This window comes from Ochotona curzoniae, unplaced genomic scaffold (assembly GCF_017591425.1).
Source record: "Ochotona curzoniae isolate NIBS_2020 unplaced genomic scaffold, NIBS_Ocur_1.0 contig_908, whole genome shotgun sequence".
In the NCBI taxonomy this organism is placed as follows: domain Eukaryota; kingdom Metazoa; phylum Chordata; class Mammalia; order Lagomorpha; family Ochotonidae; genus Ochotona; species Ochotona curzoniae.
Genome location: NW_024466607.1, coordinates 3,260,491 through 3,274,050, shown reverse-complemented (window position 1 = coordinate 3,274,050; position 13,560 = coordinate 3,260,491). Strand labels below are relative to the sequence as shown.

General features: G+C 45.6%; 1 protein-coding gene across 2 annotated transcripts in view; it reads right to left on the bottom strand.

Moving 5' to 3' along the window:
* GRM7 (glutamate metabotropic receptor 7) overlaps positions 1 to 13,560 on the bottom strand; it is a 548,127-nt gene that overhangs the window by 196,985 nt on the left and 337,582 nt on the right. For both annotated transcript variants that reach the window (XM_040995106.1, XM_040995108.1), the window contains exon 5: positions 6,885 to 7,025. In XM_040995106.1, the coding sequence (XP_040851040.1) occupies positions 6,885 to 7,025 (141 nt within the window). The remainder of the gene's footprint in view (positions 1 to 6,884; positions 7,026 to 13,560) is intronic.

Genomic DNA, 13,560 nt, shown 5'->3' with positions numbered 1-13,560 from the left:
AAAAAGCCCATGGCATGTAGAATTAAAAAGCCAGTTTATCTTGGCACAAGAAACTCCCCTCCCTAAAGAAAAACCCATAATCTATTTATACAAGGGGGTTTGAAAAGATCATGAGTCTACTCGGACCATGTACAACACTAGAGGTAAAGAGTGGGGTTTTTTTGTTGTTTTTTACAGCTTTAAGCTTACTGATTCATTTGAAATGTTGAGAAGCACGCACAGCCAGAAGCACTGGCTAGTTCACTGCTGAGATGCTTGCGATAGCCAGGGTTGGACCAAGCCAAGGGCAGGAGCTGGGAACGCCAACTGGGTCACCCATGTGGTGGCAGGCATCCAAATACTTAAGCCACCCTCCATTGCCTCCAAAGGTCTGAATCACCAGGAGGCTGCACTGGAAACACAACCGTGTCTGCAACGCAGGCTCTTCCAGGTGTGAGCAGGTGTCACACGTGGCCTCATAACTGCAGTACAAACACCCACCTCATTTCGACGGCATTGACCGTCACACAGAGATGTCAGCAGCTTCCCAGCCGTGAGCACAGCAGGATCGGCAGTGGAAAGGAGCCCAGGTGAGGGTCACCCCAGCAGCTCCCCAGCCGTGAGCACAGCAGGATCGGCAGCGGAAAGGAGCCCAGGTGAGGGTCACCCCAGCAGCTCCCCAGCCGTGAGCACAGCAGGATCAGCAGTGGAAAGGAGCCCAGGTGAGGGTCGCCCCAGTCCTTTACTCTTGTGAGCTTTCCCAGTTACTGATGGTTTCTTATATTTTTCTTAAAATGGAGCACTTGTCAATTCAAATAAATGCAGATTGCTTTATATCCTTTTTGTATCTCATACAAAAATATGAAATGATGAAATATTTAATACATGTAGCCCAATAGACCATATGTAGACCTTGGTTCTACCCCGTGGCCCAGGCTGTTGGGTCCAGAGCTACCACTTCTGGGCTTATATGTGCAAACCTGGGCACCTTCTGCAGGGCACAGACAGGTGCCCCTCTCTCTCCTCCAGACTGGCCTACTGTGTGCAAAGGGTTGACTAGAACCAGATTTTCTCAAACAGAAAAAGCAATGGCATCTTCTAATTCAGCATTTCCCTTCCACGGTCAAAAGCTCACTCTGCCAGAACATCGGCCTGCTTCGCCTCTTGGGGTCCTAACTGCCATCTCAGTGCTGACGGGAGACTCCTTAAAGGGTTGCTTTGTGCGGCTCCAGCTTCCCGTGTGCATGGGCAAGGCTGCAAGCCTGTGTTCTCCCGCCGTGAGGTCAGAGCCCCACAGGAATGGAAACCAGCCGGAGAGAGCTGCCAGCTGCGGCCTCGACTCCCAGCTGCGCAGTGACGATCCAGCTTCTTGTGCTGCGCGAGGGATGAGGTTTCAATACTGTGACAAGGTCTAATCACAAACTGGAAAATACCACCTGATCCTGAGGACAGCGGAGAAAGGCCTGAGGTCCACACGTTCCTCTACGAGGGCTTTTTATTTCCATAGCCCAGACGGATCCATGCACCGAGCGTGAGTCCCTGGGGGCAGCCTGGGTGGCACTGATGCTGTGTAAGCCACACGGCTCGCTTTGCCCAGTGGCCTCGTGTTTACATGCAGTTCTCTAAGGTACTTGAGGAGAGGGGCCCATCTGCTGGCCCCACTGGCTGGAGCCATTGGAGCCCCAGTCTCAGCACCGTTACCGGCATCAGTGACGACCCCTGACAGCAGAGGCAGCCCTTCCACCCACCATCTGCAGGCGGTCCCACCGTCCGGCCCTGCCTGCAGGCGGTCCCACCGTCCGGCCCTGCCTGCTGTCTTCTAGCTCGGCCTTTACACGTTCCTTCAGAGCACTCATTACACCTCAGCACTGTCTCACATACTTCCTCTTCACTTGTTCGCTGCCTCCTATAGCTGTCCTTTGCTATAGGCCGAACAGAAATAAGGAAAAGATGGCTGAAGCCAAAGGAAAATTAAAAAAGAGGAGTGACAAAAATATAGGACCAGCAAGATGTCTTGGTATTTGGAAATACCAAGGGTTTATTATCACTCCAACGTTACAAATTAGGGGAAGGGAGTGGAAGCAAATGGTCCAGGAGGGCCTGGCGTGGTAGCCTAATGGCTAAAGCCCTCGCCTTGCCTGTTCTGGGATCCCATATGGGCATCAGTTCATTTCCCAGCCATTCTGTTTCCCATTCAGCTTCCTGCTTGTGCCCTGGGAAAACAGTAGAGGATGGCCCAAAGCCTTGAGATCCTGCACCCACATGAGAGAACCGGAAGAAGCCCCTGGCTTCACATCAGTTCTGGCCATTGTGCCCAATTGGGGGAGTGAATCAGCAGAAGGAAGATCTTTCTGTCTCTCCTTCTCTCTGTATATCTGACTTACCAATAAAAATAAATAAATCTTTAAAAAAGAAAAAAAAATAATTCAGGGAATCTTGCCAGGGAACAGATACCGAAAGAGCTGGGGCTCCAAAAGCCCATCCTGAGCCACAATCTAGCGACATCAGCAACCAACCGGGAGCAGCCAGTTCCCAGCAAAGCCAACAGCCAACACTGCTCGAGGATGAGGCCCAGGAATTGGGTTTCCCTGGTGTTCACCCAAATGCGAGGACGGAAAAAACAGCTCTAGAAGCAGCTCTAGAATGCCTCCATCACAACCTACAAACAGGGCAGAGAGTCATCCTGCAGACACGTGGATGTAATAGCGTTCACACTGAACACCTCTGATATTCAGATTTTTTTCTGGGGAGAAGAGTACAGATTTGTACCTAACAAATTCTCACTAAAGAATGTTCTCTCCCTTTCTAACTGGCTCCAAGACTCCTAGTCTATCACTCAACCCGCCTTAATAACTAAGAATCTAATTAATGCTTCCACTGCTTACAGGATACACTTGGGTTATGAGACCTGCTGCTAAGTTGCCCCCACCATTCCCCTTGTCATTCATCATCCATCATTGCAGACTTCCAAATACAGAGATATCACAACTCCTATCTTAAAGTCACCGTCTGTTGGAGCTAATTAGAGGGAACTGACACACAGCACACATCATGACGGCTCCCAGCAGTTAACAGAACAGTGGTGCCTGTCTGCTCCACATTCCCCCACTTGGCTTGACCCATGCAGTTCAGGAGGACGCCTGGTGTGCTGGATGGCAAGGAGAACTGGAGGGATCGTCGTTTACAGTAAAATAGTGTGTGGTTAGAGAACTCTCCTTGTGCTATGTAGGGTGGTGGCAAAACAGAAATTTCCACTTGAAAATATTTATCTCATAAAACTAAAGGTAGTCAGTTTCCACCTTGCCGTCTGGTCAGGATTTTGGAAAGGGAAGCCAATGAGTTCAGACAAGACCCTGACTTGCCATCCATAACTTCACTTTAGTGACTGTGCTTTGGTTTAAGTTGTACAGTGATAAAATAATCTATCAGTATAAAGTACAACTGGAAATGCCTTTCATTTCTTTGGTTCTCTAGTTGATTGCTTTGCTTTGTTTCCTTTTACCAATTTAGCTTGAGAACTTGTTTGCATGGCTTTGGAGAAGGATGGTTATAATAAAACACAGAACATGCGACAGTAAGCAAAGGGTTGACTTTGAGTTCTAAAAACCAATGATTTGCAGTCCATACTGGATTCTAAGTTTCAAAAGGCAGAGTCCTGAAGGATTAAAAACAAAGAGTATGGCGTATGCAATGAATTAGGAGGGAATGGCTTGAGCCACGTTAACCTTCTTCCCTGGCCTGTAGAAAGGAAAATTGGAGACGGGAGCTAAAAGTGAAGTGGCTGAGGGCACATGGCAATGAATGCTGGTGTGAACGCCTCCGAAGGGGGCTAGGCTCAAGATGGCTCAGTGGAGAGCGAGACAGATGCCAACGTGACAGAACAGAGACTCCTGGCAGGCAATGTTTATGTGCCTACATTTCCAAAGGGCTTTGTAACTCACTGCTACTTCGATGGACCAACGGCATGGGTAGAGACAGACTGAATCACTACAAAATGCTGGAGTAGTGATCTGAAAGCCAAAGTGACGGTCAAGGTAATGATTAAGAATAGTGATGATTTTGATAGTGATTTTGAGGCTCAGGTTACACTTCTCATAAGACAGAATGTTAGGAAAGACTGCACAAACTCTTGCTCTAGAATCAAGCACAGTTTGTCTCACTTTTCCTAATGTATCGGGTGTAATATGTGACAATTGACATACACTGTGATACGCTGTCAAACAGTTTATCTTTTTGTACTTAAATTTCTTTAAATGTAACTCTACTGATGTAACTCTTTAAAAAATACAAACTTTCACATCCATGTGAATTAAAAACAAAGCCATGATATTAACAGGACATTTAGTAAGATTGCATGCTACCCTAAACATGACTGAAGCTGTTTTGACTGTTACCATGGGGGAGCCTCATGTCTAGGAATGCGATCAACTTTTGCAGCCTCAAGATTTGCAGTCAATAATCTATGACTCCATAAAGTATTGAAAGTTTTTCCAAGAGCCAAGGAGATTACACAGGCAATACTCCGATCTTTCTAATTTGGGGACTCCCCTATCAGCTGATATACTACCATCTGTCTAAATTCCAACAGAAAACTCATCCAAGTTGCTGCTCTGTGACGCCTTAGCTACTCTGTGGAGTTGCGTTTCTTGGCCTTTCTGTGATGATACAAACATTTAACACTTAATAATGTGGAATTTAATAACTTAAATAATGTGGAACTGGAGTTGGCACAATGGTTCATAGGCTTAACCCTTCTTGTGCTAGCATCCCATTTGGTGCCAGTTCATGTCCCAGCTGCTTTAGTTTACTTCCAGTCTGGCTCTCTGCTTGTGGCATGGGAAGGCAGAGGAGGATGGCTCAGGACCTTGGGCTCCTGCACTCATGTGGGAGACCCAGGACCACCTCCTGGCTCCTGGCTCCAGCTCAGCTCAGCTCTGGTCACTGTGTCCATTTGGAGAGTGAATCAGCAGATGGAAGACCTGTTTGCTCTGTGAATTGCTCCTTCTCTCTAAATCTGCCTTTCAAATGAAAATAAATGAACTTTTAAGAAAAATAAGTAAAATGCAGCTGCCAAAGAATAGGTTGCATCAGAGTGGATGAAAAGACAAAGGTTCGGCTTAGAAGGAGACACACCTAAGGGTCATGAGGCAATCTACTCCACGCCAGCCACTCAACAGGATGCCAAAGGTGGAAAAGACCATGCAGGGCAGTCATCAATCACCTTGTGCTTCCAGCACACTTGACTGTTCCCTGTCACAGAGACAAATTATCCACATGTCAAACTAATTTCCACAGTTTCCACATGAAAGCTTCGTGTCACCTGGGTCTGGTCAATATTGAATTAATTCTCCTCCACTCCATCCACATGGTAAGATAGAATTTCTGGGAATATTCTATTTTGCTGCAACATGGTCTGATAATAGGATTAACCTGATATCGTAGTTAATTGTTAGAGGTCCAATATATGTACCCTACTGATTTGTCTGTGTTTTTTTTCCCATTCTCTGTCCATACCTTTAATCTAGTCTATCCCAGAAAACTCCTTGAGAGAAGCAATCCCACTGGAGCTTCCTAACACCCTCCATGGTGTTCTCTATATCAAGATGTCTGCACATTCTACCTGAACAACAACTGCTGGTTGGCTGGCTGAATCTATAACACCTGGAGCACCAATAGTAAACGAATTATACAGCAGACCACCTAAATGCAGGACCACCACCAGGGCTGGAAAAGGCCTGTGCCTTTGCTGATCACAAAGAGGACTCAACAGGATCCTGTGAACTCTCAGGCTCTCCATTTGCACACAGTACAGGAGCTGGGGGCACTGAGTCATCAAAGTCCAAACAAAGCAACGGATGATCACACTACGCCCTGTGGAAATCCTTGCATGCTCATCCTACGCTCTCCAGTTCAACACCCACTCAATGCACGTTTTCTTCTTGGACTCTGCCCAGCAATCCATGTCTACACACTCGGCTCAAACATCCCTGCTCAGGACATGCCCGCCACATTTCCATGTTTTTACATTCTCCTATGTACATTAGTTCTTTTGGCCAGAAGCCCTGTGTCAAGTTAGCCTGCCACCCCCAGATTTCCTGTTTAGATGTCTGCCCGACACAGCTGACGCTTCCTGCTCTGGACATCAACTCGTCATCCTTTCATCAAGGACACTTTAGAGACTACAGACTTCAATATGAGAGCAACGGCTCAGTTATATGCTTTTGTAATTCCTCAGAACACTGCCTTATGGTTTACCTTGGATGCAAGTATGGAAGCAGTATTTGAATCTGCTATCCACCATCAGACTACCAGTGTGAAGCACGATGCTAACCAGAAATAGGGGCCTCAAGAAAAGGTATTTGAATGGATAAACCAATGTGTAAATGATCCTTTGTGACTATTACATGTTTTGATTTTGAATACTCGTGCAAGCTCACAAATGAGAAGCATCAATTATTTTGAAGCATGCTTTAAATAACAGGTGATCTGTTAAACATTATGCAAAACATCAGGAGTTCTTCATTATCATAAACCCATACCAACAGTCCAATCTGGTGTAGATAAACATTTTGTCAGAGACATATTTCTGTTCAGAAATAACTTTGTATGTCTGGATGGCAACATGAACTAATGTTTACCAATAAGAGCATTCAAAGCAACAAGACCCCTTGTGACCTCCAAGAATTCATGAAAGTGTCAATTACTGCTAGATGTACAGACAGAAAAAAACATATTCTTCTCTGTACTTCTCTTCTACAAGACTAAAGCTCCAGTTGCATTTTCTCAACAATCTAGTAGAATTCAATTTGCTTCTTCAATTTGTCTCCAGCCAAGCCTCCTTCTGTCAGCCATGCAGACATGTCAATATTGGCTACACAACAGGAGGACAATGAGAATGTAATTACCTGTGCATTTACGATCTGTGTCTTCCTTTTTCGACCCACTAATTGTCAACTTGCAGTTAAAGTTCTCTTCCCAGTACTCGGCAAACCACACATTTCTTCTGTTGTTCTCGAGTGTGCGGGATGTGAAGTAGGCATCGAATCCTAAATAGAGGTGAATGAAGAGGTCAGCGACTGGGAAAGACTTCCTAAGCTGAAAATTTCATTGATGAACTTCCAGCATGTCCGTATACTGGATGTTTCTTTGTGTTAATCTAGATAGATAGATAGATAGATGAATAAAAGACAATTAAAATTCTTTTGCTGTATTGCAGACCTATGGCCCAATGTCGAGTTCAGTCTCTCAGGCAGATGTGTATTCTATAAAAGCCTCTGCATTTCCAATGAAATCTGCATGGCATATGAAGATGGACACAAGAATCACAGCACACTGTGCATCTACAGCAGGGTAGACCTGGGACAGTGGCTTCATCATCTTCAGCATCACGGTAACTGCCAGCAGGGGAAGGCATCTGGCCTGGCATGTGGGATGTTGGTTGAGGTGTCTGCCTTGCATCTCAGAGTGTTTGGGTTTGTGTCTGCCTTAATTCCAGCATCCTGCTCACACAAGCTCTGGCAGACACCACATGATCTTTTAAGTAGGTGGATTCCCATCAACTATTCAGAAACATGGACTGTGAGTTCCAGGCTCTCAGTTCCAGTCCTCTGGTTATCAGGGACATTTGGGAAGCAAATCAGTGCATGGGGACACCCTTGCTCTTGGTGTATCATAAACATGTAGTAAAAAGAGAGCCACAGGCATCTCTTGGGTGACTCTGAGTCACAGAACCTGCTGCTGCACATACTTTCATCCTAACATCTTATATGAACCTTATTATCATCATTCTCTCTTTGCAGACGAGAAAGCAGAGGCTTGGAAGAACTAATGTGTCAAACATCAATCATCGTGTCACAGTTGGCATTTCTAACCATTTCAGCTACTGGTCTTTGCAAATCTTTTTGAAAAACTGTTTCACTAGCAAGGTCTCATACTGTAATGGGCTTTCTGGATAAAAGGGATGATTCTTAACAAGGCCACAAATAAATTGTTCCAATATGTACAGATGGCCAGAGACCAATGTTCCAGGTCTCTCTAGTAACCTAGCTGACTCTCTTATATAATCTAACTTAAAATATCCTGGAGGAACCATGAGGTTTTGTGACAGACTGCAAATAAAACTATCCTTCAGCATCAAAGAGTGAAGTTCAGATCCCAGCCCCAATAACCTCACTAAGTCCCAGAACTGAGTCAACAACTCGCCTTTCCAAGCTTCCCTTAGCCCAACCAGAACGATGCAGACCACAGCATCCTGGCGGGGGCCCTGGGAAGATGCCAGAGACTCAAGAAGGTAAAAGGCATGATTTGTGGAATGAGATGCACTTACTTCCATCTTATTTAAGTTCTTCAAAATGTTCTCTTAAACATTAAGCCATACAAATCACAATGAGGTTCATCATTATGAAATACTAAGTGCTCTACATTGCCTCATGATAAGACAGTATTGCTCACAGCCAAACCTTCGAAGGAGAAACCAAGACTCCAAGATGGATTCAGATCTGAGTCAGCCTCCTAGAATGCTCAATTCTGGGTCACAGGCTGAAGAACTACAGAGAACCTCACATTCTGGTGAAACATAGACCCTAGAAAGTGCTTGGTCTTTGACTTTTCAAGTTGCACTGGAAACCCCATGGCTTCCAAAGGGTAAGAACGTCCCTGGAGACGTCTGAGGCTGCTCACCATGCTACCACTTCTCTTCCCTGCAGATGCCCCATCACCAACTGCTGTACCAGCTTTTACAAGTCAGCAGGATGCTTGAATAGTAAGAGGAAAGCAACTATAAGCTCAGGTGCTCCAGTGGATGGGTCCTACAGGGCCATTCCCGAGGTACAGAGGTGGGTGGGTCCTGTGGGGCCATCCCCAAGGAACAGACATGGGTGGGCCCCACAGGGCCATCCCCGGGGTGCAGATATTAAGTACCATGCACAATACCACCATCCCCTACTGGAGTGCCAGTTTGGTTCCTTGCTGTTTTGTCTGATTAAGCTTCATGGTAACGTACCTGAAGAAGCAGTGAATAATATTGCTACAAACCACGTGGAAAACCAGGCTTTCTCTGTTGCCTGATTTCTGCCTGTCCCAGACGTAGCTTTTGTAGCCTTTTATGGAGTGAATCAGTACTTGGAAGACAATTTCTGTTTACGTCTCTTTATCAAAGCTGTAGTACGAAGTTTTCACTCATAAATAAAACATTCATGAGACACACAAACCTTCAGCAAGTGCCTTACGGAAACCAAGCTTTGATCATCCCTTGGCCCCTGTGTGGCAGTCCTCCGAGTCAAACCGACTCCAGAACCCTTTGTATATCGAGTAAGGAATATGCTGTGTGGTGGTTCAGAGCGTTCCCAAGCCATCAGCCTGGGCCTGTCACCACCACACACACAGGCTTCCCAGGGCTAATATAGAATGGGCTGTCCATTGTATCACATGATATCAACACCAGTGTGGACTGAGCATCAGGCAGGAGTGGAAAGAATTAGAATAGATCCAACAATCCACATGTGTATCGGTGTGCATGCACAACAGTGAATCACAAAGTTTTCCTTGATCCTATTAAGGCTCAGAACAGCAGGCTGGACATGCATCTCATCATTAGTAAATTAGCTAGAGTCCAGGCTTTCGTTTCCAAGCATTAGACCCGAATCAGTCATATCGAAGGAGAAAGTCCATTCTTCAAAGCATGGAGCAGATAGGATTCTTAATATGGAACTGCTTTGTTGGAGAGCCACATCTCATGACTAAAATTAATGAATTGGTGATTTTGAGGCCAGCACTCCCCTAAACAGACATTGAATGGCCTTGCTGTAGTCTTAGAAGTAAATAGAAAATAACCCTGGAGAATAATACCAACTGGGTATTAGTAGTTATCACTGTATTTACCTGGTTCTTCTTCTTCTTTTTTTTTTTTAATTGGGGTGCTACCCTCAAATACTCCTTGAATTTCACGGCTGAGACATGAGAGGGCAAATGAATAGACACACCATTCATCCCAGATTGCACATGTGGGAGGTAACCTTTCCAGCTGAAAGGTGAAAATTGCTCTCACCTTAGCATGGCATGAAAAAAATTACCAGAATATCAAAACAGGGTTAGAGGTTACACCTGCCCACTCGGCCTGGATAGAAGGGAACTGACAGATGCTAGCGAACTCCAGGCAGCCTCAGCAAGGGACCAGTCACCCTGGACTCTGCTTTCCCAGCTAGATGAGAACCATCTGATCAAGCTAAGGATTTGGATGTACTCCCACAGTCTGTATAAGGAAGGCTCTTGGCATTCACTGCCCATTTCCAGTTGAGAAGAATGGACTAAGGACTCAGAAACACATAGCTTCATGACACCCAGTGAACAGATGAAGGGAGCCACAGACAACAAGTAAAAAGGAAGAAGGAAAAGCAGTTGAAGGAGAGGTCAGGGCAGGGGAAGAAGCAGGGAACTCGCATCCTCTTTCATTGGACAGAAAATCAATATCCCTATTCTAGAGACCAGGTTGGGTTATCAGTGACCAAGACTGATATGCAAACTGTGAAGGCTCATTTTATTCTGAATCCATGGACTTTAAAAGACAAAATTCTACACATAGGAAGCAGGATACACGTCTAAGAATTGATTACAAGGCAAGGCTCGCAACGGTTGGAGTTTGTAACAATGTGAATGCCTACAGATGCTGAATGAAAGACCTGTGGCACATCTCACAGCACAGCAAGTGATTCCCTGTGAAGGGGAGCAGGGTGTCAGGGCATCACCTCTGGTGCCCGTGCCTCATGAGGAAAGGCCATTTGCTCTGGCAGCTCAGTCTCTGCCCACCACAGCCCCTTGCTCCATTTGTGAGCTGTAGATCATTATCCTGGGTAGAGACTGTGCCTCCAGCACTGGGAGATGCATCTCTCCTATTTTACAAGCCTATAATGACATGATTAGTGTACAAGCTCCACTGACCCAAGAAACCGCCCTCCCCCCCCACCCTGGGCTTTTGGGATTGTGTCCTTGATAATGATACTAAAACAGGGGTATTGGCAAGAAAACAGGATGTTTTTCTGTCACAGAGAAACCATCCATCCCTATGTAAATGAATAATAATGACTTACATACGCTAGAGAAACTAATCTAAAACATAAGACCTTTTCAAGAACTAAAGTTATCTTTTCTTTTAATGAAAACACCATTGATCTTTCAGAAGGGTTTTAGGTTTTTCTTTGGTCACTTCTCTTCCATACAATTTGTAAATTGGTATTTTCTTCCAATAGAGCTAAACGAGTTCCTTTTATAGTTCAAATGACGAGATAAGTAAGAATCAGGGCTATTGAGAGAGAAGAAGAGTGCTTGGAGTATTGGGGAAGGGAACAAAGAAGAATGGGCATGGTTATCAGAGCGGGCCAGATCCCCTGTCTCTGCCCCATGAATGGGGATAAAGAAAAACTCTAGAAGCACACAGGAATGTGTCAGAGGAGAGGAAAAATTTGCAGGAGCCAATGCCACCTTCATCACTGAATAAACATCACTTGACTAGGTCAGGGAAAATGATCATCTAGCAGAGCGAGAGCAGATTCTGCAGGATTTTGAGAAATGGGAATCCTATATTCTGGACTCCAGGGCCACACAGTGGGTTGCCGTGACAAGCTCAGGCTGCACTTGCCTGGAGCCAGCCCGCTGTCTCTGACATTAAGGCTTGAGTTCCTAGAAGCCCATGATTGATCCCTGCTCATCTTTGGCTTTTAGATTCAAGTTGCTGTCAATGCGACCAAGGGGATCAGAATTGCAGATGTACAAATCAATTTGGCAAGATGGTCACTGCATCTGAGAAGGCTGAATGCAGGTTCAGAGACACAGTCACAAACTCTGGCTGCGTCTACTGATGAACGTGTAGGAAACCACCATTTCTTGGGAAAATCAGCAAGAATTATTGCAGTGATTAGTCCACAAAGAAAAGAAATCCGCTGGGAAGTGTTTATGAACAAGACAAGTGGAATAAAGTCTGCAATGTTATTGCACAAAACACCTCCGATGGGCTACTGCATTGTACACCATGACATAACGGCCACCATCTCTCATTCCTTTCAACTGCCTGGAAATAGATGCTTATATGATGTGAATGCACTTCCAGAGGCATAAATACACATGCAAACAACACATACTAAATGATGGCTGAATGGGCAAGCCCAGACTCCAAAACCAGACCCCAAGGCTGACAGGTGCTGACGCTGCCACTTACCAGACAGGAGACACTGAATAGTGACACACAGCCTCTCTTCGTTATCAGCACAGGGGCTCGCTGGTGATTGGAAGGGTGTTGGCAACAATGTGAGGGGCATGTGTGAGACTGTTTTAGCTCCAGCCATTACAGCCATTTGAGGAGTGAACCACAGGAGGAACATCTTTGTCTCTCCTTCACTTTGTAAATATAATTTCAAAAATAATTCTTAGGAAAAAAGGAGAGAGAGAGGGAGAGGGAGAGGGAGAGGGGGAGAGAGAGAGAGAGAGAGAGAGAGAGAGAGAGGGAGAAGGAACAGAAAGAAAATGTGGGCAGCTTAAAACTTGAACACTAGGGGTTTGGGTAGAATATTAGGTGAACAAGATCTGATTTTGCAGCCAGATGCACTGGTTTGGACCCTGGCTCTGCCCACCGCAATGTTATTTAAGACTGCTTTAATCTGTCACGTAGGTTTTGCTGGTTTTTGGACTGCATTTTTCTTAGAATTTGTTTTTTCATTCTCTCCATTAAACACGAAAAGTCACTTCTGCATTTTCCCATCTACGAAAGGAAGATGGTTGTACCAGCCTTACAGAAGACTTAAAAGATTCAAATATTAAGACCGCCAAGTTACATTTTAAAAATTGCTCAGCAAATGCATGCTTCTTTCCCCATCTTTATTTGAAAGAGAAAGAGAGAGGAAAAGACAGACACAGCTTTCACCTGCTGGTTCACTCCTCAGATGGCCACAATGACCAGGGCTGGGACCGGCTGGAGCCCAGGGTTTCACATGAGTCTCTGCTGGGGGCGACAGGGGACAAACATCAGGCCCACATCGGTGTTTTCCAGGCCACCAGCAGAGAGCCATAGGGGAAGACCAGCCAGGACCTGAATTAGTGCCCACATGAAATGCTGGCCTCCATGTCCCAGGTGGCAACTCTACCTACTATGTTACAATGCTGGCCCCAAGATTAGAACTTTTAACATCAGTTCTAGAGGTTATAACTCCCCTCCGCCCCTAGAAACTAATGAGAGTTGAACAGTCCAATAGATACTGGTGTGGATAAACTCATCAGGAACAAAGTCAGCAAAGGTGGGAATCAAATGGGCTGGGAAACTTTCCTTTCGAAGGATCACTTGGGTACTCATCACTCATTGGCCCAGCTTAAAAAAAAAAAAATGAACCTGCTAGCAATTTCCTGAATTCTGAGTCTTGTGCAATTGCTGTGTCAGGGCCAGACCTCGCTTGGCCCTTGGCTGGATTCTCCCAGCCCCTAGGGGACACCCAAGGAAGTCTGTCCCAACTGCGACCTGCACCCCAGGCTGCTGCTACAGGTGCACAATGGGTGCTGGATCCATGCATGGAGAAGGCATTGGCTCCCCCTCCTTCTGCC